The sequence below is a fragment of the Erithacus rubecula genome (genome assembly GCF_903797595.1).
Source record: "Erithacus rubecula genome assembly, chromosome: 1".
Taxonomy (NCBI): domain Eukaryota; kingdom Metazoa; phylum Chordata; class Aves; order Passeriformes; family Muscicapidae; genus Erithacus; species Erithacus rubecula.
In genome coordinates, this window is record NC_136658.1 from 40,988,684 (window position 1) to 41,014,129 (window position 25,446).

Here is a 25,446-nt window from a genome sequence, read left to right on the forward strand (position 1 = left end):
TTTCCCTTCTATCACAGTACTTTGTGAGAATAAAACTCTTTGGCTTGTCTCTAGCAGTGGCGGTGATAGATTTTAAAATATTTCACATACAGTTATCTAAAGATTTCATATATTCCATATGCAAATAAGAAAAATGCAGTGTAGTTGTTTAATTACATAAATAATTTGAGATCCATTCTAATTTTGAATTTTATGTAGATTAGAATATTATTTGCATGCCTTAAACATTCCTTCAAATATCAGAACTCACGGGTTCCTTAATGCATGCATATGTTCTTCAGCTCTTGAATTTCTTTAAAAGAATCATCGTATGCCCTTAAGGGATAACTACTTATGATCCATGCAAGAAACCCTTTATATTGCATTGCAGATTCACTATTACTGTCAAGTGATGATAGCAGTGTACTTCTTTGTGCTCTTAATTTATTCAAGCTTATTATTTTAAAAATAAAGCTTTTTGCTCATAGTTTTCTGTGTCACATTTACTGTTCTGTTTGTTTATGTAGGAAGTGGGAATGCCAGCAGACTATGTAAACAAGCTGGCTAGAATGTTCCAGGATATCAAAGTCTCTGAAGACCTGAACCAGGCCTTCAAAGAAATGCACAAAAATAATAAACTTGCTTTACCAGGTATTGTTTTCAAATAATTTGTTACTTTTTATTTCTCTTAGTGAAAAATAGCTCTGTGAAATCTTAGGTTAAAAATTATGTCAGCTGCAGGTTGAACAGTCTCCATGGCTGTGCACAATCCCTAGAATGGAAATGTCTATAGACTCTGCTTTCTCCAGCAGTTGATACTAGAGCTGTATCACTCTGCTGTGAGTTGTTACGGGTTTTGCTTGTGAGCAGTCTTGTAGATAGAGATTCCCTTCTCTTGTAGACAAATTGCAAGCAAGGGCTAGAATTGACTAGGTGAATGCCTGAACCGCCTCCTTTTATGCCCTCATCATTCTTCAAGTGCTCCATGCTGTGCTCCTCCTTTATCTGCCAGCAGGAGAGCTGGATGCATTCTGTGAAGAACTTAAATCATATTCTGAGATTGTTTCACTGATGAGAGAGGCTGAGGAACATTAGGTATTGAACCTACCATACTGAAAACCCTTGAGTAGTGCTTATAAGTATCAGCTGTAAAGCTGCACCAGAGTTTGAGGTCTGCGGCATCAAGCCAAAAACGCAGGTTTCAATCAGTGCTGCTGGCAGAAAACCAGTGGTGCGTAGAGTACCTAATGTTTAAGTAGGCAGACACCTTGCAACTGTCTGAAAATTCAGTCCTTGATAATTGTGTTGAGAGTTGGGAAAAACCCCAAAACATTATGGCTTATCTGTCTGTAATACCTGGAGATTCATATAATCCAACACCGTCTTACAGCTGACTCTGTGAATATTAAAATTTTAAATGCTGGCGCCTGGTCCCGAAGTTCTGAAAAAGTGTTTGTCTCGCTGCCCACGGAGTTAGAAGATCTCATCCCAGAGGTTGAAGAATTTTATAAAAAGAATCACAGTGGTAGAAAGCTCCACTGGCACCACCTCATGTCCAATGGAATTGTAAGTGTGTAGTTTTCATTGTATCAGTCTTAATGACTTCACTTTGTGTATTTATCACAGTGAGAAAGCTTGTGATCCAGACAGGCTTATAAGTAAAATTTTCATCCTCTTCACAGATAACATTTAAGAATGAGGTTGGCCAGTATGACTTGGAGGTAACTACATTTCAGCTGGCTGTGCTATTTGCGTGGAACCAAAGACCCAGAGAGAAGATCAGCTTTGAAAATCTTAAACTGGCAACTGAACTCCCTGATGCAGAACTTAGGAGGACTTTATGGGTATATCCCTTTCTCTTGAAACAGATTGCTTCTTGATTTTTGTACTCTGAAATACTGGATTAGTATTTTTAAAGCACTGTCTGGTAACACTTTGAAACTGAAATGTGAATGCCTTTCTTGGCAATTAATCAGTTGTAGTGCTGGCTCCTTGCACTACTGCTGAGCACACACAGCCTTTATATTAACATATTCTCTCTACCCAGTGTTACTTCACAAGTTTTTGGAAACTGCAAGAATTTTTTGACCATATGCTGCCTACAGCACAGAGTTATGATTCTCTTTTGTAAGTGGGTCTGGTCTAATTCTAGGAAATGAGTGGCAGCTGGTAAATACATGTTGCTTAAAAATAACTTCAGTTTTTGCTTTAGCAGACTTCTAATTATTTAGCTCACGAATAAAGAGAGAAATAATGTAAGTCAGACTTAACACCACTTCTGTAGCTGTGAGTTTGTGTATTTTACTACTTTGTATGATTTTGCCCATTTCAGAAGGTAAACTGAGTCTCCTCTCTGACTTTACTAGTTCCTAACAAGGCTACATGGTTCCTTCACTACAGTCAGCAGAATTATGGTTGTAGAAAGTAGTTGTTTCCATTTAGAAAGTCTGGTGTTTTATTTTCATTCTTTCTCCCCTTTCCCTTTTTTCTGTAGTCTCTTGTAGCATTTCCAAAGCTGAAACGTCAGGTTTTATTATATGAACCTCAAGTCAATTCACCCAAAGACTTTACAGAAGGAACCCTCTTCTCGGTGAACCAGGAGTTCAGTTTAATGTAAGATGATGTTTGAAAAGTAAAATAACAATTTCCTGTTTTATAACTAAAGGAATTCAGTTTTAACTTAATCTTTGTTCTTGAAAGTTCTCAAAATTAACGTAGACATGTGCTTTGCTGCTTTACCCTCACTTATTTTGATAATAGTCATGTAGGTGGTTGGACTAGATGACCTGCAGCAGCTCCTTCAAACAAATGTTTTTATAATTCTAATTTTTGGAAATTAAATTTCTTACACTTAGGGATGAGGTGCAAAATTGGAGGCTTTGTTGTGTCCCAGTTAGCAATAAGTCCATAAAATTTCATGGAAGACAGCCTGTAATCAGAGCACTAGTGCTGTATTGATTATTTATTACACACATATACAGAATTTCAGAAATAGACTGGTAAGTTAACAAAAAAAGGAAGTGAAACTTCTTAATAATATGGTGTGCTGTCAAGAGCCAGGAGTTTTGATGTGGTTCTCACCAGAGAGGAGTGTCTTTATTTCTGTGAGAATTGCAATACTCTTTTACTGGTGCTTTGAAAGCCTTTGAGCACAAGGTAATACAAAGAGAGAATGTCTTAAGGATTACATACTAGGTTCAGCATGGTTTACTTGCTTCTACCTGCCTCTGCTGTCAATGACTGATGAGAACTGGCTCCTTGCTAGGAACCTCAAATTTTGTGCCTCATTCTCAGCAGCAGCTGGACATCTGGGTCTGTGGAGAAAGAAATCAGTGATAAATCTGCTTTCCTGGGGCTTAGTTTGTTGTCCATGGCCATAATGCTTACTCCTGTCGTCAGGATTCTGAACTTTGGGAAATGATGAGGGGACATGACATGAGGCTGTAGAGAAAGTTTGTGGGTGATCACTGAAGAAGGCCAACACCTTTCTTCATTGCAGTAGCTGGGTTTTGTCCCAGATAGTTCTTTGATGGAATATCAACTAGCCAGATTTCCTGAACTTCATTGTAAAACCTTCCTCCAAAGATCCCAAAATTTATATAATTAAATTGAAATACATTTTTCTGAAATTCTCTTGTTTCAGCTGCTGGATTTCCTTGTAATGCTTGCTAGCATTATTTAGGTTTCATTGCACAGAGGCATTGGCATTGAATTTTGATCTGTCAGACAGCTCTCTCACTGCTGTATTGCTAATAACCTATAAGTATCTGATCTGTCATGGTACTTGTTACTGCTGTAATTTCACAGGAATTCTGTCATTGAAAGTGTTTCGGGTTTTGTGTTTCTTTTTGTTTATGCTCACTTTCGTGCTTACAACTTTTTTCAGAAAAAATGCTAAAGTTCAGAAAAGGGGCAAGATAAATTTGATTGGTCGATTGCAACTTACTACAGAGAGAATGCGGGAAGAGGAGAATGAAGGAATAGTCCAGCTAAGAATATTGCGAACCCAGGCAAGTAACCTGCCAGAGGAACACAAAACTCCCTTATTTCTTTTGTTGCATTATCATACTGTAATTTGTTGTATTATCATTACATACTGCCCATAGTCAGATGTTGGTGTATGAAACGGGTGCATTCGAATCCCAGGAAGTCACTTCTGTTGTATAACTCTGAATCCCTGTGAATACCTGATTTTGCATGTGTGTTTGTGCACTTGTAGTTTTTAGCCTCCTGTTCTGAAGTACCAGGCCATCATCCTCACAGAGGACAAAGCAGATATTAAGCAGGTGGTGAAGGTGTAACAGCATGGGGTGGGTGACAGCAGCAGGTTGGTTGACTGACACTGGCCACCACCATGAATAAACAGCATTGTTGATCTTGATATCTCTTTGGCCTGAAGAGAATAATCTCAGAGGTGGGATCATGCTGTAGTAACAGTACTGTGACTTCTCCTAAGAGGAAATGTTGAAAAGTGCATCTTAGCTGTACAAGCTGCAGCTTCCTGCTGTGTGGTTGATAGTCCTTCAGTCATCTACTACGTCTAATCTTTTGAGCTGACATTTTTATGAAAGTCTGAATTTTTTCTGGCATCAGGGATCAGCGCCTCCAATGGAGTCTCAAAAATCCCTTTTTACCTTCCAGTTTAAGGTCTGTTCTATCAGTCAGGTTGGATTGCAGGACATGCACATTGTGAGTTGTACCATCTGATGTAGCATATGATGTGACCATTCTGGCAACTAGGCTTAATGCCTAGTTGTACTTATAAAATGAGTGAGATGTTCTCAAGGTATATCACAAGTCACCTAGGAAACTGCAACGTCTGCTCAGGGAGTGAGTGAACGTTTGGTTTTAGTGAGTAATTCACACTCCAGATATAGGATTTAACTGCTCTTTTAACTGGAATTGTCTTATATCTTGCATCTTGCCAGTGCTTCATTCTCATCCTTTATCAGCTTCTTTACAAAAGCAGTTCTGTATAGGCTAAAAAATTCCGTGTATTTCTGATTTCTAAGGAAAAATACAGATTTCCTTGCTGTCTTGCCTTACCAGGAGCCTCCTATTAATGCTGTGTTTATTTTGTCACTTCACTCAGGCATTTAAAAATAATTTTTCTTTTTTTCTTGTCCCCCACCAGGAGGCTATCATCCAAATAATGAAGATGCGGAAGAAAATCACTAATGCCCAGCTTCAGACTGAACTGGTAGAAATATTGAAAAACATGTTCTTGCCACAAAAGAAAATGATAAAAGAGCAAATTGAATGGCTTATAGAGCACAAATATATCAGAAGAGATGAGTCAGATATCAACACCTTTATATACATGGCATAATTGGAGGACTCTGCGGGATGCTGAGAACATAAATGGAAAGGTGCTTGGACAGACAGCTGCAACAGTTTGTACTGCAGAAGGACTTGTTTTGACTTTCGTTACATATTAAAATCCCTGCCTTACCTTACAGAGGACTATATTTTGCCAATCTCATTCAGCTAGCATGATGGCATTCCCTTCATGTTGCACACTTTTAACAGCATGCTGTTTTGTGGGAAACTTGCATTCATGAAGAGCCCATTGTGAACTTTTTAAAGTAGATTTGATTTATACCCACCAGGAAGAATACAGGTTTGGGTTTTTAGATGACCAGTACTTGCACAAGGAAAAAATACTCAAATATTCATGCACTGAGGAACTGCTATTACTTTTGTTTTGAGTTTGTTTTTTGTTTGGTTTGGTTTTGGTTTTTGGGTTGTTTTTTTTTTTTTTTTTCTTTGTAATGCAATTAGGACTAGAAGTAGCACTTTCACTTTTGTGTTTTGGATCAACAGAGTAATGTACTGTCCATCTCTGATCCTTTTCATGTAATAACATTTGAGAGACACAAAAACATGCATCACAACTGATACGTATTTGTTACAGTTAAAACCTGTTGGCTAGAGCAGTGCTTCAATCTAGTAACTGGATTTTAATAATTGACACATTAAGTGACATAAAAGTAATTCCAAGTCATTGGTGATATTTTTTCCCTAAGCAAGAGATCATTGTTTTTAAATTGTTTCCTGTAAACAAGTACATACGTTGCTACCTTATTTGGACGGGTGATTTGCTATGTTCCTTTTTGACAAGGTAAAAGTTTCTTGAATGATACTTCACTCTAAAAGCAGTTTTCATGGGTGGGTTTGCTATAGGAACAGAAATATTAAGTGTATTTCTTTGTACATTTAATATTTATATCTCAAATATTTCAGTATGACTACATATATCAGGATGCATTAAAGAGTAATTTATGCACAACTCCCACAGAAAGAGAATAGCACTTGAAGATCTCTGTACTGTTTCCTCAGTGGTCACTTTTATATACATGCAAAGTTAATCCAATTGGACTAGTCAACATCTTTATATGAAAAACAAACCCTTTGCTTTTTATTTTGTAACTGGTTGTGTAGGAAATACACTATTAATGAAAATGATAAAACGCTAAGGAAAATACCTTGTTCAGTGTATGTAGAGAGAGTGCCAAACACACATCAGGAATCTCAATTTCTTCATGTTACCTCTTCCATTCTCAATCATCTGAAGTAGTCATTTGGCACTGCCCTACTCTCTGCTGTTCTGCAATGTCCCAGCGTGTACTGGAGCGATACCATGAGTCATAGGAGCAGAGTGCCTGTCTTAGGACAAAGGTAAGTTGCGCTTTATTCAGTTCTGTATGAATATTTCTTCTATAAATTACAAGTGTGTGAAGTTACTTTTTAATTAACCAGTTGAACTACAACATGTAAAGGCGTCATCTTCTTTGATTAAGTGGGGAAGAGGATACAATTAACTTTAGTCAAAAAAGAAAGCCTTCCAGTAAGTAAGAGGAGTTTTACTTTCACATGATTACAGTAAAGTATGCAGTAGGAGTGGTTTAAAAGCAAACTCTCCAAGAATGGCTGTTTGCACCCCTAAGCAGGCTGTGTGCTCTGTTACTAATGTAAATGCCAGTGTGACTGCCTGAGAACAATGTGTACTTGGACATCTGTTTGAGTAAGAAATTTTTGGTAGTGAGGGTTTCATGACCAAGAGATGGAAAAATCAAGGTCTGGCCAATTACAATTGATTGAAATCCTACAGCTTGTGTTACATGCTTCTATTGGTACTCAAAAGTAGATGCTGTTTAAAAATATTGCATCTTTTATGTTGCCCCTGTGGTGTTGCAATTCAGAATCAAAAGCAAGTGGTGCTCTGTGTAGTTAACCAATGAAACTATTTGAACATTAGAAAACAAAATTCTAATAAAAAACTTTGTGCTGCAAGACTTTCAGTCTTTGTAACTTGAAAGTAACAAATGCTTATCTTGGGATAACTGGGGAGAACATGACAGTCTGAGCACACTCTTCAACATGAAAAATTCCAACCCTTAACCAGAGAAGAACAAGTGAGAATTGGTCACATGGAAAGAGCTACCAAGGGGATAATGCTAATTTTGAAGCCATTGTTTAGATTTGAGAGAGAAGTTTGAGAGACAGCATCTCAGATACAGTGGTTTAGGAAACTGGAATGTATGCCAAAAGGAAAAGGTTGCTAAAAGCTAAGGAGCTACACATTCCCTCATCTAATAAATACTATACAACCTAATTGTTACCTATGGGTTTCTCAAAACCTGGGATGGAAATAGAATTGGTAATGTGCCTATGATATGACATAGTCATTTTTTCTTTGAATATATACCAGAAACAGATGTCGGGTTTTTTATGAAATCTGAGACAGACACCAGCAGATTTGTTAAAGATGCAGAATCACGTTTAGCATCCTTCATCAGGTCACTTCACCAATATGCACTTAAAAACTAGTATCACCTGGGGCACAGGGAGATACCTGGGGTAAGCTGTTCTTTTGGGGAGGGTAGAGTTCAGATCTAGATGAAAACTATTCTTCACTTGCAATATGGCAACAATGCACTTTTAAGGCTGCAATTTTTACCTATGAATATATATGTCCAAAGACCTAGCTTAAGGAGGTGCTGCATCTGAAAAACACGTTGCCACACACACTGCCACGGTGAATAGCTAAGGAATGAAATCTGGTGTAGAAGGGGTGGGGGGAAATCACTCTTAATGGGTTTAATTAAGAAATACTGTTAAATCTTTCTCTGGCCCAACAACTTGATGAGAATCTCAGTTTCAATTCTGAAGTCTTCCATTTTCCTCTTTCCACAGTTGGTGTCCCTAGCTTCTACTTTTACTCATTTATCTTTCGTTTGTTATGACTGTAATGCAGTTACTTTTCCAAATGACAATGTGACTTTCTCATTTTCATATTTTTAAAATGAATATTAACATTCTGAATGTTCACATCTTGCATTGATCTGCATTGGGATGCCATTGTCCTGTAAAGTGCAAATTTTAAAAATACAATTGGCAAAAAGATTTGATAGTTTTACAGAAAGATTTGCTATCTCAAACTGTTTTCTATTTTCATCTAAATGACTGGGATGCTATCTTTGTAATTCTTTAAGGTCATATTTGTGAAATAAACAATACATGAAAGCTTTCCTGTCATATACACTATATGTAGTCTGGAGTGTTGAGCGAACTCGAGTTCCTGAGTTGTAATAACTATCTCCGTATGGTATTTACAATTTTGAATGTGTGCCACTACCAAGATAATAATGCTGTACAATTTTGAATGGTGGTAGTTTCTGTATGGCAGTCCAGCTAAACTATTTTGATGTACTGCTTAATTTTTGAATTTTATTTTTTAAGTTGTATAATTTATTTTCTTGCAAAATAAAAATGTAATTTAAAAGACTACTTATTTAGCAAGGTATTTTGGTGTCTCACCCTACAAAATTTTAAAGTTTACTTCAGGTGCTGCTCCTAAAAAATGCCAGTGTATGAAATTTGCCTGACTTCAAGTCCCAACATCTGCTACGATCAGAGTAATTCAAAAAACAAAAGTGGAGACTTCAAATTCTTTTCTTAAGAAGTTTTACATACTTAGTTATATGTAGGGCTATTCAGTCTTCTGAATTCTATTTATAGATGAGCTATAGTCTTTCAGTTTCAGTGTAGGCCTGACATGCCTAAAGTGGCTGGCAGGTGCCTGATTTAGTTTATGGCATTTTTAAAAAAGGTTATATCTCTGTGCAGCTTACTGGGATGAACTTGGATTGCTGAATATTTTGGTTGATTTGTCCCTGAAGTTATTTACAGTGTGTGTCACTGAAAGTTACTGGTGTTGCCACCAGGACCTTCAAGTAGATGATCCTGCAGTAAACAGTGATGCTTGCCTGAAGGAGCGCTTTTAATGTAACAGTTTTTCTTCTCTGATTGTCCTTGCATTTTAATGAGAATCTTTTTACATTTCAACTCTTTAAGTGCACCAGCTAACATCAGTGTTTTGTGCTTTTCTTGTACTTGCAGGGTTTAGAACTATTTGTATGGAATAAACAGCTATTTTTTTAGTGACTGCTCAGTACTGTGCATGGCAATAGGCCAACTGGCTGTTCTTGTGGGCAGACTTTTAATGGCAGGTTGCCATTATTTCTAAACTTTTTTCCCTCTGTTAGGGCAATATGTAGTCTTTCACAATGGTTTTTCAGAAGTTGTTCTCTAGAAGCCACTTAGCACAAGAGGTCCTTGGCTGAATCAACTCCTACCCCTGTAAATTGATCACAGTTTAGGTAGAATCATTGACCTAAATACAAAAGACAAACCTGGTTCATTCTTCTGATAAAGTGAGGATGTGGCTTCATTTTCTTACTTGCTTTACCTGTCACATAGAATCATAGAATTGTTAATGCTGGAAAAGACCCTTGAGTCCAACCATTAACACTGCCAAGTGCACCTCTAAACCATGTCCCTGAGTGCCACATCTACACATTTTTTTAACAAAGTCCAGGGATGGTGACTTACTTCCCAGTTTTTTTTCTCCATGAAAAAAGTTTTCTTAATATCCCATCTAAACCTTCCTTGGCACTTTTTTTATTTTTGTTACTTGGTAGAAGAGACCAACCCCACCACCTTTGGCTACACCTTCCTTTCAGGTAGAGTGGTGGGGTCCCCCCTGAGCCTCCTTTTCTCCAGGCTAAACACCCCCAGCTCCCTCAGCTGCTCCTCACAGCACTTGTGCTCTTGATCCTCTCACTGAATATATCAACATCTCTACGTAGACATCGTGCCTGGCATTTGATCCTCATTTATTTTAGTGATGGAGATGCACTATGGAAATTCAGTTGGGTACTGTGCTTCAGCTCCTGCATGCAACCTCAAACACCTGTAATAGAGAGTGGCTGGAGGCACAACTGGCAGCAGCTGACTTTGAAATTAGTACTGCAGGAGTAAAGGCAAAATTTAAAAAGAGTTTTCTGTGTTTTGTTTTTAGCATTACTCATTTCTGAAAAGTATCCAACCTGGATGTTTTTGGTGTATGGTACATATGTATTTTCAGAGTAAAACCTTCAGTTCTTCCTGAGACAATATTTGTCAGTTCCTATGTTATCTCTGGTTTGTACTTGAAAACTCTGTCTCTAAATCCAAGGTCTAGACTAGACCACCTTAGAACATCAGCTGCCGAGAATGAAGGAAGCAAAGGAATGCTTCCCTTGCCAGTGCCTGTCCCAGTCAGACTCTTGCTGCATATCTGGTGAATCTTTGGTTATATGTGGAAAGCAAGAAGTGTTTTAAGTTTGAAAGCAAAGACAAAGTGAAATCCTCTCTCACAGGGAAATGAGTGAGATGTAGAACAGAAAATTGAAGTAGTTTTGACACATGCTAGATCTACAATGTGAAGATAAATAATAATAATAATACATTTTCTTTTTTCAAAGTCAAGGTAGCAAATGGATGTTAACAAGTTCAGAGAATGTCACTTATTTTGAACCTGTTCCTTTGAGATATAAAGCTCGAGACCGGGAAAGAACCAGGCTTTTCCTGGCCTAGTTCTGTGCCTGTTGGAGAGACAGTGAAGAGAAGCATTGTCAGGCAGGCAAACAGCTGAAGAGTTTTAGTGCTGGCCTTCGTCTAGACATCCAGAGACAAGAGAGTGTGAGGGGGGAAAGCAAAGTGCAGGAAAGATCGTGGAACTGGGGTGGGCGTCCTGAGACTCAGCTGGGGTTGAGCCGCCTTTCTCGGCCAGGTTTGAACTCTGAGATAACAATGCCAGGGGTTTATTTCCTGGCCAGGCAGGAAGGGGTTCAGGGGGGGTTCAGTCGCTGACTCTTCTGAAAACAGCACGCAGCTACAGCACAAGGGCATGCCAGACACAAAATGTCCCGGGCTCAGCTATACTCGGCACTTCCATCCCCAGCGACCTTGTCGTGCGCAGAGTCTTTCCGATACGGGATTAAATGTCCGCGGTCAGGTCAGCTTAACCTGGGCGGGAAGGGCGGAGCGCAGCCTCGGTGGCGGACAGGACGCACCCCCGGAGCTGCTTCTTTTCCCGCAGGGATCTTCCACGCTGTCTCCATACAGTTCGCTACCAGCGGATTTCCTTCTCGGCGGGCATCCCAGGCCGGCCCCCGCACCCCCTCGCCCGCCTGGCAGCACCGCCGGCGAGAGGAACCCCAGAATCCCTTCGGCTGGAAAAGATCTCCGGGATCATCGAATCCAACCTGTGGCCGAACCGGGCACTGAGTGCCACGCGCGCTCCTTCTTTAAACACATCCAAGGACGGCGGCTCCACGCCTTCCTTGCGGCCCATCCCGATGTCCAGCCACCCTTTCCTGAAGCAGTTCCCCGCGCTGTCCAGCCTGACGCGGCTCCCGGGAGCGGCGGCCCCGCGCACGCGGCAGCAGCGCCCCTCAGGCACCGCGCGCCCCGCGCCTCTGACGCCGCCACCCGCCTTCCGCGGCAGCCAATGGCAGGGGCGGGCGCGGCACCGCCCGCGCCAGCGGAGCCAATGGCAGCGCGCGGGGGGCGGGGCGCCGCCGGCGATAGGCGGGACAGCGGTGAAGGTGACGGGGGCGCCGGCGGGAACATGGCGGCGGCAGCGGGGGCGATGCTGTGCGGGCGGCGGCCGGCCGCGGGGCTGCTGCGGGTGAGGCGACCCGGGCCCCGATTTCCCTTCTCCTTCCCTGCGCAGCCCCCGCCCCGCCGCCGGGCCCGGGAAGGCTCTGCCAAGGTCACGCCGCCCCTGCGGCGGGGCGGCTGCGCCCCTTCCCCGCACCCTCGGGAAAAGCCCCGGGCGGGAGGCAGCCGAGCGGAGGGACCGGGTCCGGCCGGGTGAGGGTGAGGTGACGGCGCTGGAGGGTGAAGGGCGGCCTGTCCCGCCCCCGCGGCGCCGGGCCCCGCACTGAGCCCGCAGGGACCTTTATCCGCGATCCCGAGCGCGGCTTTTTCCGCTGCCAGCGCCGGGAATGCCGCGGCTGCCGAGCCCTGTCCGATGCCATAGGGGTGTCCTAGGGAGCAGCGCCCGCGGGCGGGTTGGCTGCGGTGATTAGGCGGTGCGGAGGTGTAAGATCGCAGCTGTAGGCGCTGTGTCTCGCTGGCGGTGGGATGCTGCTGCCCGCAGAGCCTGTGTGCCTGGAACTCTGCGGGTGCTGGCTGTGCCTGCCCTCCCTGGCGAGCAGAAGGAGCGCAGGTGGATCGCGTCCCGATTGCCATGTGCAAAGCTGGGAGTTGCGTTTTACCGCCTCTGGAACTGGAGCCTTCCTTCCCTTCCTTCCCTTCCTTCCCTTCCTTCCCTTCCTTCCTTCCCAACAGAGCATGAATACTCCTAGCAGATGCCAGTCGCACTTGGCAAACAATTGTCTGGTTTGTCCAGTTTCAACTTCAGGCCTGGTGCAGCAAGAGGATTTATGGTAGTATAGCTATTTACTTTGCTAGGCTGGTTAGGCTTTTTTTTTTGACACTAACCCTTGAAAGCACTGCTGTTAAAGCCCTGTGTGTAAGGGACATAATTCTGTCTCAGGGAGAAGTTTAATTTAAAACTTCCTGATGGCTGTTATAAACTTGAGCTGGGGACAAAAATCCCCAAACAAAAGAAAAACCAAACATCTAATTCCAAACATTTAAAAAATCAGCATTTTGTCAGTGGAAGGTTGGCAAATGAAGAGGAGAAACAGGCTAAATTTTCGTGTTCCAGACACCAACCAGAAGGCATTGTCTAATTTATAAAAATGGTGGTGTTCTTTAAGCAGTTGTTTTTAATTAGTATTTATGTAGCTGTAATTCAGTGATGGCCAGAAGTTCCCAGTGTGCTCAAATGTTGTCTAAGGAAATGGCTAAAGAAAGTGGTTTAATCTACTATTGGAAAGATTGTTCTGTTAATATATGAAACGATATCTACAGATATAATTTTATATCTTTGCACTGCTTAATTAGATTAAGCTACTGGCTGGTGAATTGGACTGTTCAGATAATGCCTTTTTCTTGGTTTTGTTTTATTGTCCTATCTGGGTGTGGTGTTCTGAATTTGTTATCTTCATTTTTGTTCATAAAACATCAAGGCAGTGGAAGTTGTAGAAGTGAACTGCCACTGTTTAAAAGCAATGGAGTTAATGGTAGGAATGAATGAACAAAGTCCAGGGAAGCAGACAGAAGAACTAGTAAACTTTTTCAAGATAACACCACTCACCCCTATCTTACACATATGCTGTAGGTCTACATAGCAGACTTGGACAAAATGGATTTGGTGTTGTTCTTGAAGGAGTATTTGTTTATTTTTCAGAAAACATTTTATCACAGATGTTATGGTGAGACTACACTTCTTTTTCAAAGGCATGTTATGATTTTTTTCATATTTTTGATAGATATGAATTTTATATATGACTGTTTTTAATACTGAATTCTATGGAAATGGGTATATTACATATTGAAACATCATAGTATTGGCTTTCTTGATGTGAGATTCTGAGGACTTTCTTATTTTCAGGCTCTGAAGTACACAAACCGTGGCTATGCATCACAGCGTACTTTAAATGTAAGTATAAAGCACTATCTGACCAATAAACTGCTACTTTAGGTTTGTTTATTAATCACTGACATTTTTAAGAAAGGCATCACTAAAAAATTGTCTTAAAGATGATGTCACTTGTGCCCAAGCCACGTTTTACTGCAAAATCTGAAATAAATCAGATTGCCATTTTTTTTTTGATTTGCTAAGTGTGGGACAAAATTAGAAGTGTGTCAGCTGGTGTAAGCTTCATATCAACCCAGAATGGGAAAAGACATCTGGTATCAACTGATCCCTTTGAAATTTTGTGTTATTTTGCAACTTGCTGTTACAGCATAAAAGATAACACAAGTTTGTTACTATCACTGAAGTCAATTATCTTGAAGGAGTTACAGTAATAGACAGCTTCTCATAGTTTTAAACAAGTATCATTTGTCTTTGGTTATTTTTTTTACTCGTGTTTTCTTTCTTTGTCAGTCTGTCTAAATAAAAAAGACAGACCCTGTAAAGCATTGTGGTTAATTTTCACTGAAACCAATACAACTGGAAGCAATCATTGCTGCTTCTTGACAGCTGCCAGGGGTATCCAGAGGTTTGACATGTGCATCTTTTTGGTGCCAGATTCTCATGCTGCTCTCACAGGGTTATCAGTGCACATTGATGTGGCACTAAAGCTAAGAGGCAAAATAAGAGTAAATTGTTTTTACTAGTAGTATAGGGCCAAAGATCATACCATGTCTTAAACTGCTGCTTATACCTTCTGCTGGCAGTTGAGCTTTTGAATTTATCCAGGGTTGGAGACTTCACAACCACTCTGGGTAACCTGTGCCAGAGTACAGTCACACTCTCAATGGAGAAGTGTTTCCTGATGTTCAGTGGGAGCTCCTTTGTGTCACACTTTGTGCCCACTGGGCACCACTGAGAAGAGTTTGGCTCCACCTTCTTTGCACTCTTTCTTCCAGTATTGCTACTCATGGTGAGGTGTCACTGTTGAGGTTCTCTGTGTGGCACTGCATCCCTCTGGTGCATCAGCCACTCCTCCAGTTTGGTGTCACCAGCAGATCTGCTGAGGGTGCACTGCACCATCATCCAGTTCATTAATGAGGCTGTTACACAGCACTGGCCCCAGCACTGACCCCTGGGCACAGCACTGCTGACTGGCCTCCAACCAGACTTTGTGCTCCATCACCACCCCCAGCCTGGCCTGTCAGCCCTTGTCTGTCCACCCCCCTGGCTGCTTGTCTAGCCTGTTCTCCATTAGCTTCTGGATGAGGATTTTATGGGAGGCAGTGGTGAAAGGCTCTCTGTATTCCAGGTAGACACTGTCTGCTCTCTGCTCCTCTAGCAAAGCAGGCACTTCACTGTAGAAGGCTGGCAGTTTGTCTGAGCATGGCCCGTGGTGAATCCGTGCTGATGACTCCTGATGATTTTCTTATTCATGCAAATGGTTTTTAGGATTAGTTGTTTCATCACCTTTCCAGGGATTAAGTGGGTCTGACTGACCTGTAGTTCCTGGGTATTCTCTCTTACCCTTCTTGAGGACTAGAGTAGTGCTTGGCTTTTCTCCAGTCCTTGGGCACCACTCATAATTGCTGTGGCCATTCCAACATTATTGAAAGAGACCTTGAAAAGTCACCTGCCAGCCCCCACAGAGCTCCTAGGGGCATCTGATCAGGATCCATGGATTTATGTATGTCCAGTTTGCTCTGACATGTTCCTCTTCCACCAAGGGTGCATCTTCCTTGCTCCACCCTTCCCCCAGTCTCTGGGGTTTCTGAAGGCTGGTCTAAGTACTGAAGGCTGAGGCAAAGAAGGCATTCAGTACTTCAGCCTTGTCCTTTGTCACCATGTCCCCTGTCCTGCTCAGCAGCTGGCCCATATTTTCCTTGCTTCTTAGGTGCTCATGGAAGCCCTCCATGTTGCTTTTGACATCCCTTGCCAGATTCAATTCTTGGCTTTTATGACCTCTTTGCTGCATGCTCAGGCTGTTTGGCAGATTCTCTGTCCCCATTTCCATCTTGATCTGTCCTTCCTGGAGAGCCTTATCCCTACATGGCAGCACTCCAGCCCTGTGAGCCATCTCACCACAGCTCTGTCATCCTAGGGTTGTAGTGCACACCAGTCTCCTTATGTTTACTCTCCATGCTGCATGCATTAATAAAGGTTATAGTGCTCTGAAACACTTGCAGGGTGAAAGAGAAGCTGTGACATCAATGAAATACATGTAGATACATTTAAAAAATACTGGTATGTGTGTGCAATTGTGAGAGAGATTGTGACTTTTACTTTGTTCTTCTGCACTTAGGAGGTGGTGATAGCAAGTGCTGTAAGGACCCCTATTGGATCTTTCCAAGGATCTCTTTCATCACTGCCAGCCACTAAACTTGGTTCCATTGCAATTAAGGGAGCAATTGACAGAGCAGGTATGTATACATATTTTTTTCCCTATGACTAAGAAAACCTCAAATGCCTCAGTGTCTCTTTTCAATGGCTTGACAATGAAAAAAACCTGCAGTGTCCTGGATATTTTTTTGCTTCTGTGGCATTTGTAAGTCTTCCACAAAAGCCATTTAAGTAAAGTTGACTGTCAGGCTTTGGTTCAATCTAAATTACCTGCTGCTTCCAATAGCAGAATGTAGCCTAGGAGTATCTGTGCTAGTCCAAATGTGATTGAACATGGTAACTGGATTTTTGGGATGTGTTTTTATGATGTGTGTAAGCTGATGCAAAGGCTACTTGCTGCTGAGACCAGTGGCCTTTCCTTTCCCTGGCCATTTTTTATGAGGGCTCATAGGCTTGAAGGCCAGCCTTGTCAGCCCTTTGATGGATTCAATGTAGCAAATTATTTTTTTTTTTTTAGGGATGAGTAGGGTTAGGAACTTGGACCCCAGGGCTGTTGCAAGAGATGCAGCAGGAGAGCAACCTCTTTTCTGTGGTGGCAACTTGCTGTGGCCTTGGCTTGCCCTTGCTAAACAAATAAACCTGTCTTTAGATATAATTCCAGCACAAAAAAAGTTTTGTGTATTTAACTATCCATGAAAATTGTGCATCTCAGGTGATTTGTGAGACTTGGAAATGTTGACTTCAGTGGAATAACTGCAGCTTGCTCTGCAGGATGACAAGGAGTTATCTTTTGGTAGAAAACTTCAATGGGAACCTTTGTCAAAAGGATCCTGGATCAAAACAATTCTGTTTTGTAGGAATCCCTGCAGAAGAAGTGAAAGAGGCCTATATGGGCAATGTCCTGCAGGCTGGACAAGGACAAGCTCCAGCAAGACAAGCAGTCTTGGGTGCAGGTATTCCTTTTCTTGGCACTGGGATTGAAGGTTTGCTGTCTTTATGTAGCTGTTGGGCTGTGAGTTAAAGCAGAGTGGTGGGCAGCCCTTTGTCAGGACAGTCTGTGGATGCTTTTTTCCCTGTGATGGGTGAAGAGTTCTTGTTGCACTCATGCAAGTGGGATGTTTCTGCCTAGGGATGCTGCTCTGAATGTTTCACAAAACAGACTTTTTTTTTCTTCAGTATATCATTATTCTGAATTCTTACTGATTAAGGAGTCTGAGTTTCCTTCAGCTCATGAATATGTACATCTCATCTTGCTGTGGAGTCTGGAGCTGACACTGGAAGCATTTACTGTATAATGTTAGCTGTAAGATGAAAGTTATTGGGTGCAGAAATTATTTTCTTTTCCCTTCCGCTGTGGGGGTGGGATGCATTACCTTAGCATGTTTCCAGAGAAGTCTGTAGGTCAGGGAAGGACTGTGTATTGTCTTGGATCTGTTCCTGTACATTTTTGAAGGAGAAGGAACTACTTCCATGTTAGGCAAAGTAATAAATAATAAATTCTTTCACAGAATTATATAGCTTCTTGAGTTGGAAGGGACCTAAAGGTCTCATTCCAACTGCCCTGCTAGTTGGAATGGGCAAGGACACCTTCCATTAGACCAGGGTGCTCAGAGCCCTGTGCAAACTTGCCTGGGGTCTGTCTTGTTAACAGTTGCAAAATTCTGCAGCTTATTTATGCTTTTTTCAGCCTTGAATGCTGCTTAGAGGCAGGGATTGGGGTTTTGGGAACAGGAACAGCTCTGGAGTCCCTTCCTTGATGTTCCATTTCCTGGCATTACCCCCTATCACAAGTCAGTTGTTGGAAGGGAAGAAACAACAGGGGTTTCCAAGAAGGATGGTAACTATGGAGAAGTGTAGATAAATTGCCCTGTCAGGCTAAATAGTACAAGCTGGACATCCTGGGCTTAGATAGAAATTGGGGCCATATGAAATGTTGCTGAAACACCAATAAAATACTAAAGTCTGCCCTTTAAATAACAGCTGTACAATCAACTTTTTTAAACTCAGGTCTGCCAATTGCCACTCCTACCACAACTGTCAATAAAGTGTGTGCTTCAGGAATGAAATCAATCATGATGGCAGCACAAAGCTTGATGTGTGGGAGTCAGGTATGTGCATTTTGTGCTGTTCTGTGGAAAAAAACACACAGTTAATGCTGTAGATTCTGTCCTACCAATGACTGTCCTCTTTGATTTGGGATTGTTTTGGCTTGTGATAACACAGCTAATTAGCAAGGGGTTTTTGGTTTTTTATTTTGTTTATACAACCCTAATTTTATAGTCATTTAAATATGTTTGAGTTCAAAACAGAAAAGAAAGTAAATACTGTTGTTGGAAAATTCAGATTTTCTTTAGAGCTGAGAAAACAAGGTAGATTGTTTGGGGGGTATTTACATAATATCTCTCTACTGCTCTATCCCCACCCCACCTATCAGTCCAATCCCCAAAATATAATTAAGGGAATTTTCAGGTTTCAGCTTTGAAAAGGTGAAAAAATTTTTATAGACTTAGTTTTTGGTGACTTGGCTTTCAGACAGTGTTAACACTGAAATGAATTAAATACACATATTCAAGCAATGTTGTTTCCAAGTACACTAAAGATCTTTCAGGCTCTTTTATTGTTTTAGAAGAAGCAGAATTTATTGTTGATGAATAAACTTTCATTAGAGAGCTTCATGAAGGAGAATTGCTCATCTCTGTCAACTTTCTTACAAGATTTTCTATAAAATGGGAAAAAATTCTGTCACTTGATGGGAGGATAGGAGAATGCATAATTTTCAGCAAGGCATTAAATGCTGTGCATCAAAGAATGTGGGAGAAGTGTGAATGTGAAAATCATTTCAGTTTTGTTTTTAATTCCACACCCAAAGCATTTTGGCAGCATCTTTGGTTCTTTGAAGTGAAAATATAATCAGTTCAATTATATGTATTTTTGGCTTTGAAAATAAGTGGCTCATAAGTGAGGAATACTTTTGTGTGTGGGTTTAGAACAAAAGTAAAGTATTTAAGTTTTGATGTCTCTTCTGTGGAAATCACAGTGTAACTGGAGTTAAGCAACTGCTTTATTGCTTTGGCCTTGCTGTGCAGAGAGCAGCACTTTGTCTGGGGCCTGCTGAAGTTGATGGAAATCTTGTCACCAGACTTTGAACCAGGCCCAGCATGTCTTTGTAAACAGCTACATTTGGATTTAGTCATTTATATCCAATGACTTCATGAGAGTGGTTGTGCCTTTGGTTGGCTTGACAGATGTAGGCCATGAGCTCTGAATAGAACTGGAGTTTTTAGCTGAATTAATCACACAAGCTGTGCTGCCAGTCTCAGCAGAAAGCAGAGACTCAGCCAGTTATTAGTCTCTTAGAACTATAAATTATGGTATTGGTTTGTTTTTCCTGGCTGTGGGCTGTGAGGTATCTGTGGTATGACAGTCAGTGATGGTTCCCAGTGGCTTGAGTCAGGGTACCATTATATAAACAATTGTATTGGCTCTCTCTCCAGGTCTTTCACTTTATGGAATTGAAATGCCTGGGATTCTTGTTCCTCTGATCTGCTGCTGCTTCCATATCCACTGCCTTTCCAATTTATCTGTCTTTTTAGTAGTTTTGTCTCCAGCCTTCTTTCTTTTCTTTATTACTTCATATCATGTTTCTGCCAGGGTGGATTAACTATCTTCAGTTGTCCCTGTTGTCCCTTTTTTTCCTTTGGGCAGGATGTCATGGTTGCTGGTGGCATGGAGAGCATGTCTAATGTTCCCTACACAATGAGCAGAGGGGCAACACCTTATGGAGGAGTAAAGCTGGAAGACCTGATAGTGAAAGATGGGCTGACAGATGCTTACAACCATATCCATATGGTAACTATTCCTGCACAGTGCTCATGCACCAACCATAGACAGACCTGGAGCAGATCTGCAGAGCTTGCTAATAGCTGAAACTGCTTCATCTAGCAAGCCTGGAAATGAGGAGGAAAAAGTCTTCCAGGTTTCCTGCAGTAGATGTAATGGAGGGACTGGACAAAAGACCAAAATAGCACAGCAGTTTGTGTGTTATAATTACCTGTCTCTGCAGTCTGAATAGCCTAAAGCAAGCATTAAGGGGAAAATTCCTTCTGCTACTGATAGGTTGCTGTTGCTCCATCTGAGGGAGGGAGCAATCAAGTTGCTTGGTGTCTTTGAGGATACCAGCAGGCTCATGTTTTTTCCTCCCCCAGAGTACATATCTCATATCTCCTGTGGGAAGGTTTGAGTCAGCTGGTGTGCTTACTCATCAGCAGGGTAACTTAAATTGGACAAACAAGGGCAAACTTTGGATGGGTTTGGAAAACAACTGACACAAAGATAGTCAAGAACAATCTCCAGGGAAGAAAAGTTTAAAAAGAGAATGGCTACTTTTGGCTTATGGATATTTCTGACCTTTACCAGTGGTAGTTCACAGCTGTAGGGCATTATTGCTTGATCAGTTGGTGTTCTTGGTTGGAAAACATGTCAAGAAGAATATTTAAGGTGGATTTGATGCAGACCTCACTTGTGTATGATTTATTCTTTTTGCACTCTAATGCTTAGGCTATGTGGGATTGTTGAAATTCATTCATATAAATAGATTTTGAAAGTGAGGATTTTATAGGAATCTAAAGGGTGGCTTTGATAGTTTCCTCATGTGGAGAAAAATTCTAGCAGTTGGTTATAATACACCAAATTTTAATAGATTGGGAAAGTATGTTGGAACCTTTTTTATCTGTCTTATAGCAGATGTAGGTTGTTTAGAAAGCCTTAACAGTCAGTGTTAGAACCTACAAGAAAGCTCATAGGATGGTTTTAGGAACTTACTCATCTGTGTTTTGGCAATAGCCTTGCTTGTGCTTTCAGATTTGAAGGCTTTAAATTCATTGATTACATGGAACTGAACTTGCTTGTTTGAAGAGCTGGAGGGACACAGTACTAAAGGGTTTTGTGTTGATTCATTGAGTTTTCTAATGAAGTGAGAGGTAGAAAAAGACTCTTCAAGGGGAAATCTTTCCGAGTGTATAATTACAATCATGATTTGCCTATATAAAAATGTCTTGGTTGTTTTGTTCTACTTATTTCATCCCAGTTATTAGAAAAAAGGGATACATACTTTTATTTCTAATTTTTACTTTTATTTCTATTTTTAGAGAATCTAAAGGCTGAGTAAGCCCTGTGTGTTGTCCTGTTCTTGTAATCTTTGGAATAGGCAAAGTAATAATAATGGAGTGAAAATACTAGGAAAAGGATGTGAACATGTGGTTCTGTAGCTGAACAGTGATCTTCAGTCTCTGAAGATGTCAGCCCTAAGCACTTTAAAACTTAATTTTGCATGCAGTTTTTTAATTAGAGGAAAAAGAGCCTTATAAACAAAGTTCCTCTGACTTTGACCATCTGGATCCAGAAAACATTTGCTAAATCTGACGATTATATTTCAAAACCAAAAGTTACAGTTTGTCCATGACTGTGTAAATCAGAAATGGATATAAAATAACAGTCACATTCAGTTCTGGAAATCTGCTGGTTGAGGTTTTTACCTAACAGGCCTGGTTTTCTCCAAGGGCAACTGTGCTGAGAACACTGCAAAGAAGTTCACTATTTCCAGAGAGGAGCAGGACACTTATGCCATAGGCTCTTACACCAAGAGCAAAACAGCCTGGGACTCAGGAGTACTGAAAAATGAAATAGTTCCTGTTACTATCTCAAAAAAAGGTATTGTGGAAAGGTGTGATGAGATTGTGTTTCTCATAGAAACCTGTAGCATTGTCTATGTTCAGTGCAAACTGTGTTGTTTAAACATGCAAATCTCAGGAATATTAATTTTGATCACCTAGAATTTTGTTAGGCAGACTTTCTGGTGAAGAGCAGTCAGTCATCTGGTTTTTGTTTTTCAATTTTTCTTTAGTGTTACACACCGTATCTTCTTTTATGTCTAAGTGAAAAATTAGCTATGAATTTAGTTATGGCTTAAGGACATCTATTTGTATCTATTTGTTTTAATTTGCATTAAATATATGCTTTATCCTTTTTGTTCAATCACTGGGAAGTATAAATGGATTTGCTGTAAATAAATTTGATTAAAGAGTAAGTTTTTTCAGTTTATGTATGCACATTTCTTGATGTGCATTTTCCATGCATTTGCACTCTTTTACCAAAATAAGTTACTTGTATAAGGCAGTATTTAGTCAACTGTTCTACAAAATACTAAACCAAATCTGAATTTCAGGGAAGCCAGATACAGAAGTGAAAGAAGATGAAGAATACAAACGTGTTGATTTCAGTAAAGTTCCAAAGCTGAAAGCTGTTTTCCAAAAAGAAAATGGTAAATATTGTTAAAAGAGCTGCCTAACTTTCTGCCAGTGCAAGGATGCTTTGTCAGGGTGGAGAGGACTGTTCACAAGAGCTCCAATGCCAACAACAGACCCTGTATTTTCAAATGACTGCTGAGATACAGAAACATGCTGCATAACAACATCAACTGGCTTGGACTAAAGATGGTCCAAGAACCTTAAACCAGTGAACACCTCTGTTTGGGACATTTACCTTGAAGAGTGAGAGATGGGTTTCTGTTTTGCTGTTGGTCTCTACCAAGTGTAAACTCTTGTTGCTGTGGAGCTGGAGTGGCTTTAGAGAGTTGCCATTGCTTCTTGAATCTGTAATTGATAAACCTTCCTGGCTCACTCCAAGCTGCCCTTCATTCACAACCCTTCCTGAGCTGGAATTCTGTAAAAATGCCAGCAATGTAGCTGCCATGGAAGGCATGATCTGAACTGGTACTGGGATAAGGATACAAATACCTGTGGCTGCATTTATGTCATCAAACAGGTATCAAAAAACAACTCATTTTTAGTTAACTCAGTGCAACAGGCTTCACCCAATGATTGAGACTTCATGTTCAATGAACTCAGGGAAAAACAATCCTTAACAGGATATTTGTGAGCTGTTTTGCATGGCACTTGCACCTCTGTCTAAGGAATGTTTTACCTTTTCTAGGAACAGTTACAGCTGCTAATGCCAGTACTCTGAATGATGGAGCAGCTGCTTTGGTGCTGATGACTACAGAGGCAGCCAAGAGACTGAAAGTCAAGCCTTTGGCACGGATAGTAGGTATGATTTTTCTTACCTCTAGGAAAGTCCTGGAAAATGCTGCCATAGTGTGCTCTCAAACTGGGAATCCTGCTTGGCTGGTTACCTGATATTAAGGCTTCATCTTCCCAGTCCAGTCCTTGAAATTTCAAGTGTTATACCAGCAGACTTTTGACCATAAATGGAATTTTCCATACAAAACAATAATAAAAATTAGAAAAATATTGCGTGGCTTACTTAGGGCACTACATTGTAGATGCAGCTATTTCATGGGCCATGATATTCAGAATTTTTCTTCCTTGGCAGTGTTTGCTGCTTGCAAAGAAAGCAAAATAATGTATCATAAAAATACAAGGTCTTTAACAGCTTTTGTGATTTTTTTTTTTTCCTTTTTTCAGCTTTTGCAGATGCTGCTGTTGATCCTATTGACTTTCCAATTGCACCTGCATACGCTGTTCCCAAGGTAAGAATAAAACTGAGTGGATTTTAGAAAAAAACAGAACAACTGGAATTCCCTAGCATTCCACTGCTGGTTCATCCCTTCTTGGTGGGTCTTCTTGAATTAGAATTGAAATTATAATGATGTCATAAATACAATGAACAGATGTTTTACAGAGAACTAAGGCTAGAATACAGATCTTCAGAATTAAAAAAAATTATCACACCTATTTTGAAAGAGAATGTTGTGTACTGCTTTTAGCAACTTTGGACATGTTTATACCTTTGAAGTTTTGCAGCTTGTGCAACCAAAAGACAAAATAAGTACAGTTATATAAGGATAGAGTTGTTCTAAAAGGAACGGAAGAGAATTGTATGGTGTGAGGCAGTACTGTGTCAGTTTAAATGCATTTACTGTAGCAGCAGTCTCAGTGTTGTGTGATGGAAATGCATCCTTGGCAAGGGCTGCTCTCCATTCCTTCTTTGGTGAAAACTCAAGTTTGTGGTTCAGTCCCTCAGTTTTGCTTTTTCCCATCTGACAAAAAGGTTCTTAAATGTGAATTTGTGAATCAGAGTAAGGGCAGCGTGAGTCACTGGCTTCAAGACAGACCTATTCTTTCTATAATTAGTTTCCTAATTTTTTCATAGTAGTAATTATTTTTTATTATTTCTAGATTCTAAGTGAAACAGGCCTGAAAAAAGAAGATATTGCAATGTGGGAAATCAATGAAGCATTCAGTGTCGTGGTGCTGGCCAATATTAAAATGCTGGGCATTGATCCACAAAAAGTAAATATTAATGGAGGTGCTGTCTCTCTTGGACATCCAATAGGGTAAGCAAAATGAACTCTGGGCTTTGCTCTGCACAGAGGCATTGTCTTATAGGTAAACGGGTTTTAAGCAAGTAAGAGTATGTTTGAATTTAATCACTATTATTGATTTGGTTGTGGGAGATGTGTTCCCTTCTTTGAAAGAGCTTTGCAGCATGTAGAGGTACTCCACAATATACAGGGTGACATAGAGGTGATTTCTTTCTCCCAAAGAAACTTTAGCTTTACACACACAAACAAAAACTCCATGTTGAAGAACCTTTGTGTATTCCTCTTATAGGTCAAGTACTTACTCTATATCACACATAACTGCAGAAAAAAGGATTGTTTCAGGTTTTTTTTGGTACTATATTCTGCCAACTGTGTAGGTCAAATTAAGAATTTCCTTTAAACTAAGCTGTGTTCTTTTGGTTGTTTTTTTTTTTTTATATTTAGAATGTCTGGAGCAAGAATTGTTGTTCACATGGCCCATGCTTTGAAACCAGGACAATATGGTCTTGCAGGAATCTGCAATGGAGGAGGAGGTGCTTCTGCAATACTGATACAGAAGATGTAGCCCAAGTACCATCAGAAACACAGCCTTAAATGCTCTGTGATCAAACTTATGAATGGTAGCTGTTACATCTTATTTATCAATCAGTGGATGAATTCTATAACTGCTATTCTAAAATTTCCTAAAGTATCAATGATTACTGATCCAGACACCGGCCTTTTATTGCTTTATCAGTGCAAGTTTTTATACAGTACAAATAAACAATGTCAAATTTTAATTTTGGCTTGAAACCTGACAATAAAGAATGTTAACTATGGCTCCCTCTGTTACTGACATACCATTTCTCAAAGGCCCTTGGAAAGGAATTCTCCTGCTGCTACTGGAAACAGCTGTTTTCTTCTAAAATTA

The 25,446-nt window shown here is 40.6% G+C and overlaps 2 protein-coding genes across 2 annotated transcripts in view; both read left to right on the top strand.

The window, feature by feature from the left end:
• CUL5 (cullin 5) overlaps nt 1-8,769 on the top strand; it is a 31,952-nt gene extending 23,183 nt beyond the window's left edge. The window contains exons 14-19 of the mRNA XM_079298723.1: nt 507-630; nt 1,370-1,545; nt 1,662-1,823; nt 2,474-2,592; nt 3,866-3,989; nt 5,114-8,769. Coding sequence (XP_079154849.1) covers nt 507-630; nt 1,370-1,545; nt 1,662-1,823; nt 2,474-2,592; nt 3,866-3,989; nt 5,114-5,308 — 900 coding nt within the window. The 3' untranslated portion in view covers nt 5,309-8,769. The remainder of the gene's footprint in view (nt 1-506; nt 631-1,369; nt 1,546-1,661; nt 1,824-2,473; nt 2,593-3,865; nt 3,990-5,113) is intronic.
• A 3,116-nt stretch (nt 8,770-11,885) lies between these two features.
• Nucleotides 11,886-25,354, top strand: ACAT1 (acetyl-CoA acetyltransferase 1). The gene is made up of 12 exons (XM_079298752.1): nt 11,886-11,995; nt 13,832-13,879; nt 16,158-16,275; nt 17,053-17,148; nt 18,203-18,303; nt 19,901-20,044; nt 21,754-21,904; nt 22,419-22,514; nt 23,186-23,299; nt 23,677-23,741; nt 24,391-24,548; nt 24,981-25,354. The coding sequence occupies exons 1-12, from the start codon at nt 11,936-11,938 to the stop codon at nt 25,099-25,101; spliced, it is 1,272 nt and encodes a 423-aa protein (XP_079154878.1). The 5' UTR covers nt 11,886-11,935; the 3' UTR covers nt 25,102-25,354.
• Nucleotides 25,355-25,446: the final 92 nt, after the last annotated feature.

Excerpts from the sequence above, each read along its gene's own strand:
- ACAT1 (XM_079298752.1), top strand. The coding sequence starts at position 11,936 with ATGGCGGCGGCAGCGGGGGCGATGCTGTGCGGGCGGCGGCCGGCCGCG. Across the intron at positions 22,515-23,185 it reads TGTTTTCCAAAAAGAAAATG|GAACAGTTACAGCTGCTAAT; the intron begins GTAAATATTGTT and ends TACCTTTTCTAG. Across the intron at positions 23,742-24,390 it reads CTGCATACGCTGTTCCCAAG|ATTCTAAGTGAAACAGGCCT; the intron begins GTAAGAATAAAA and ends TATTATTTCTAG.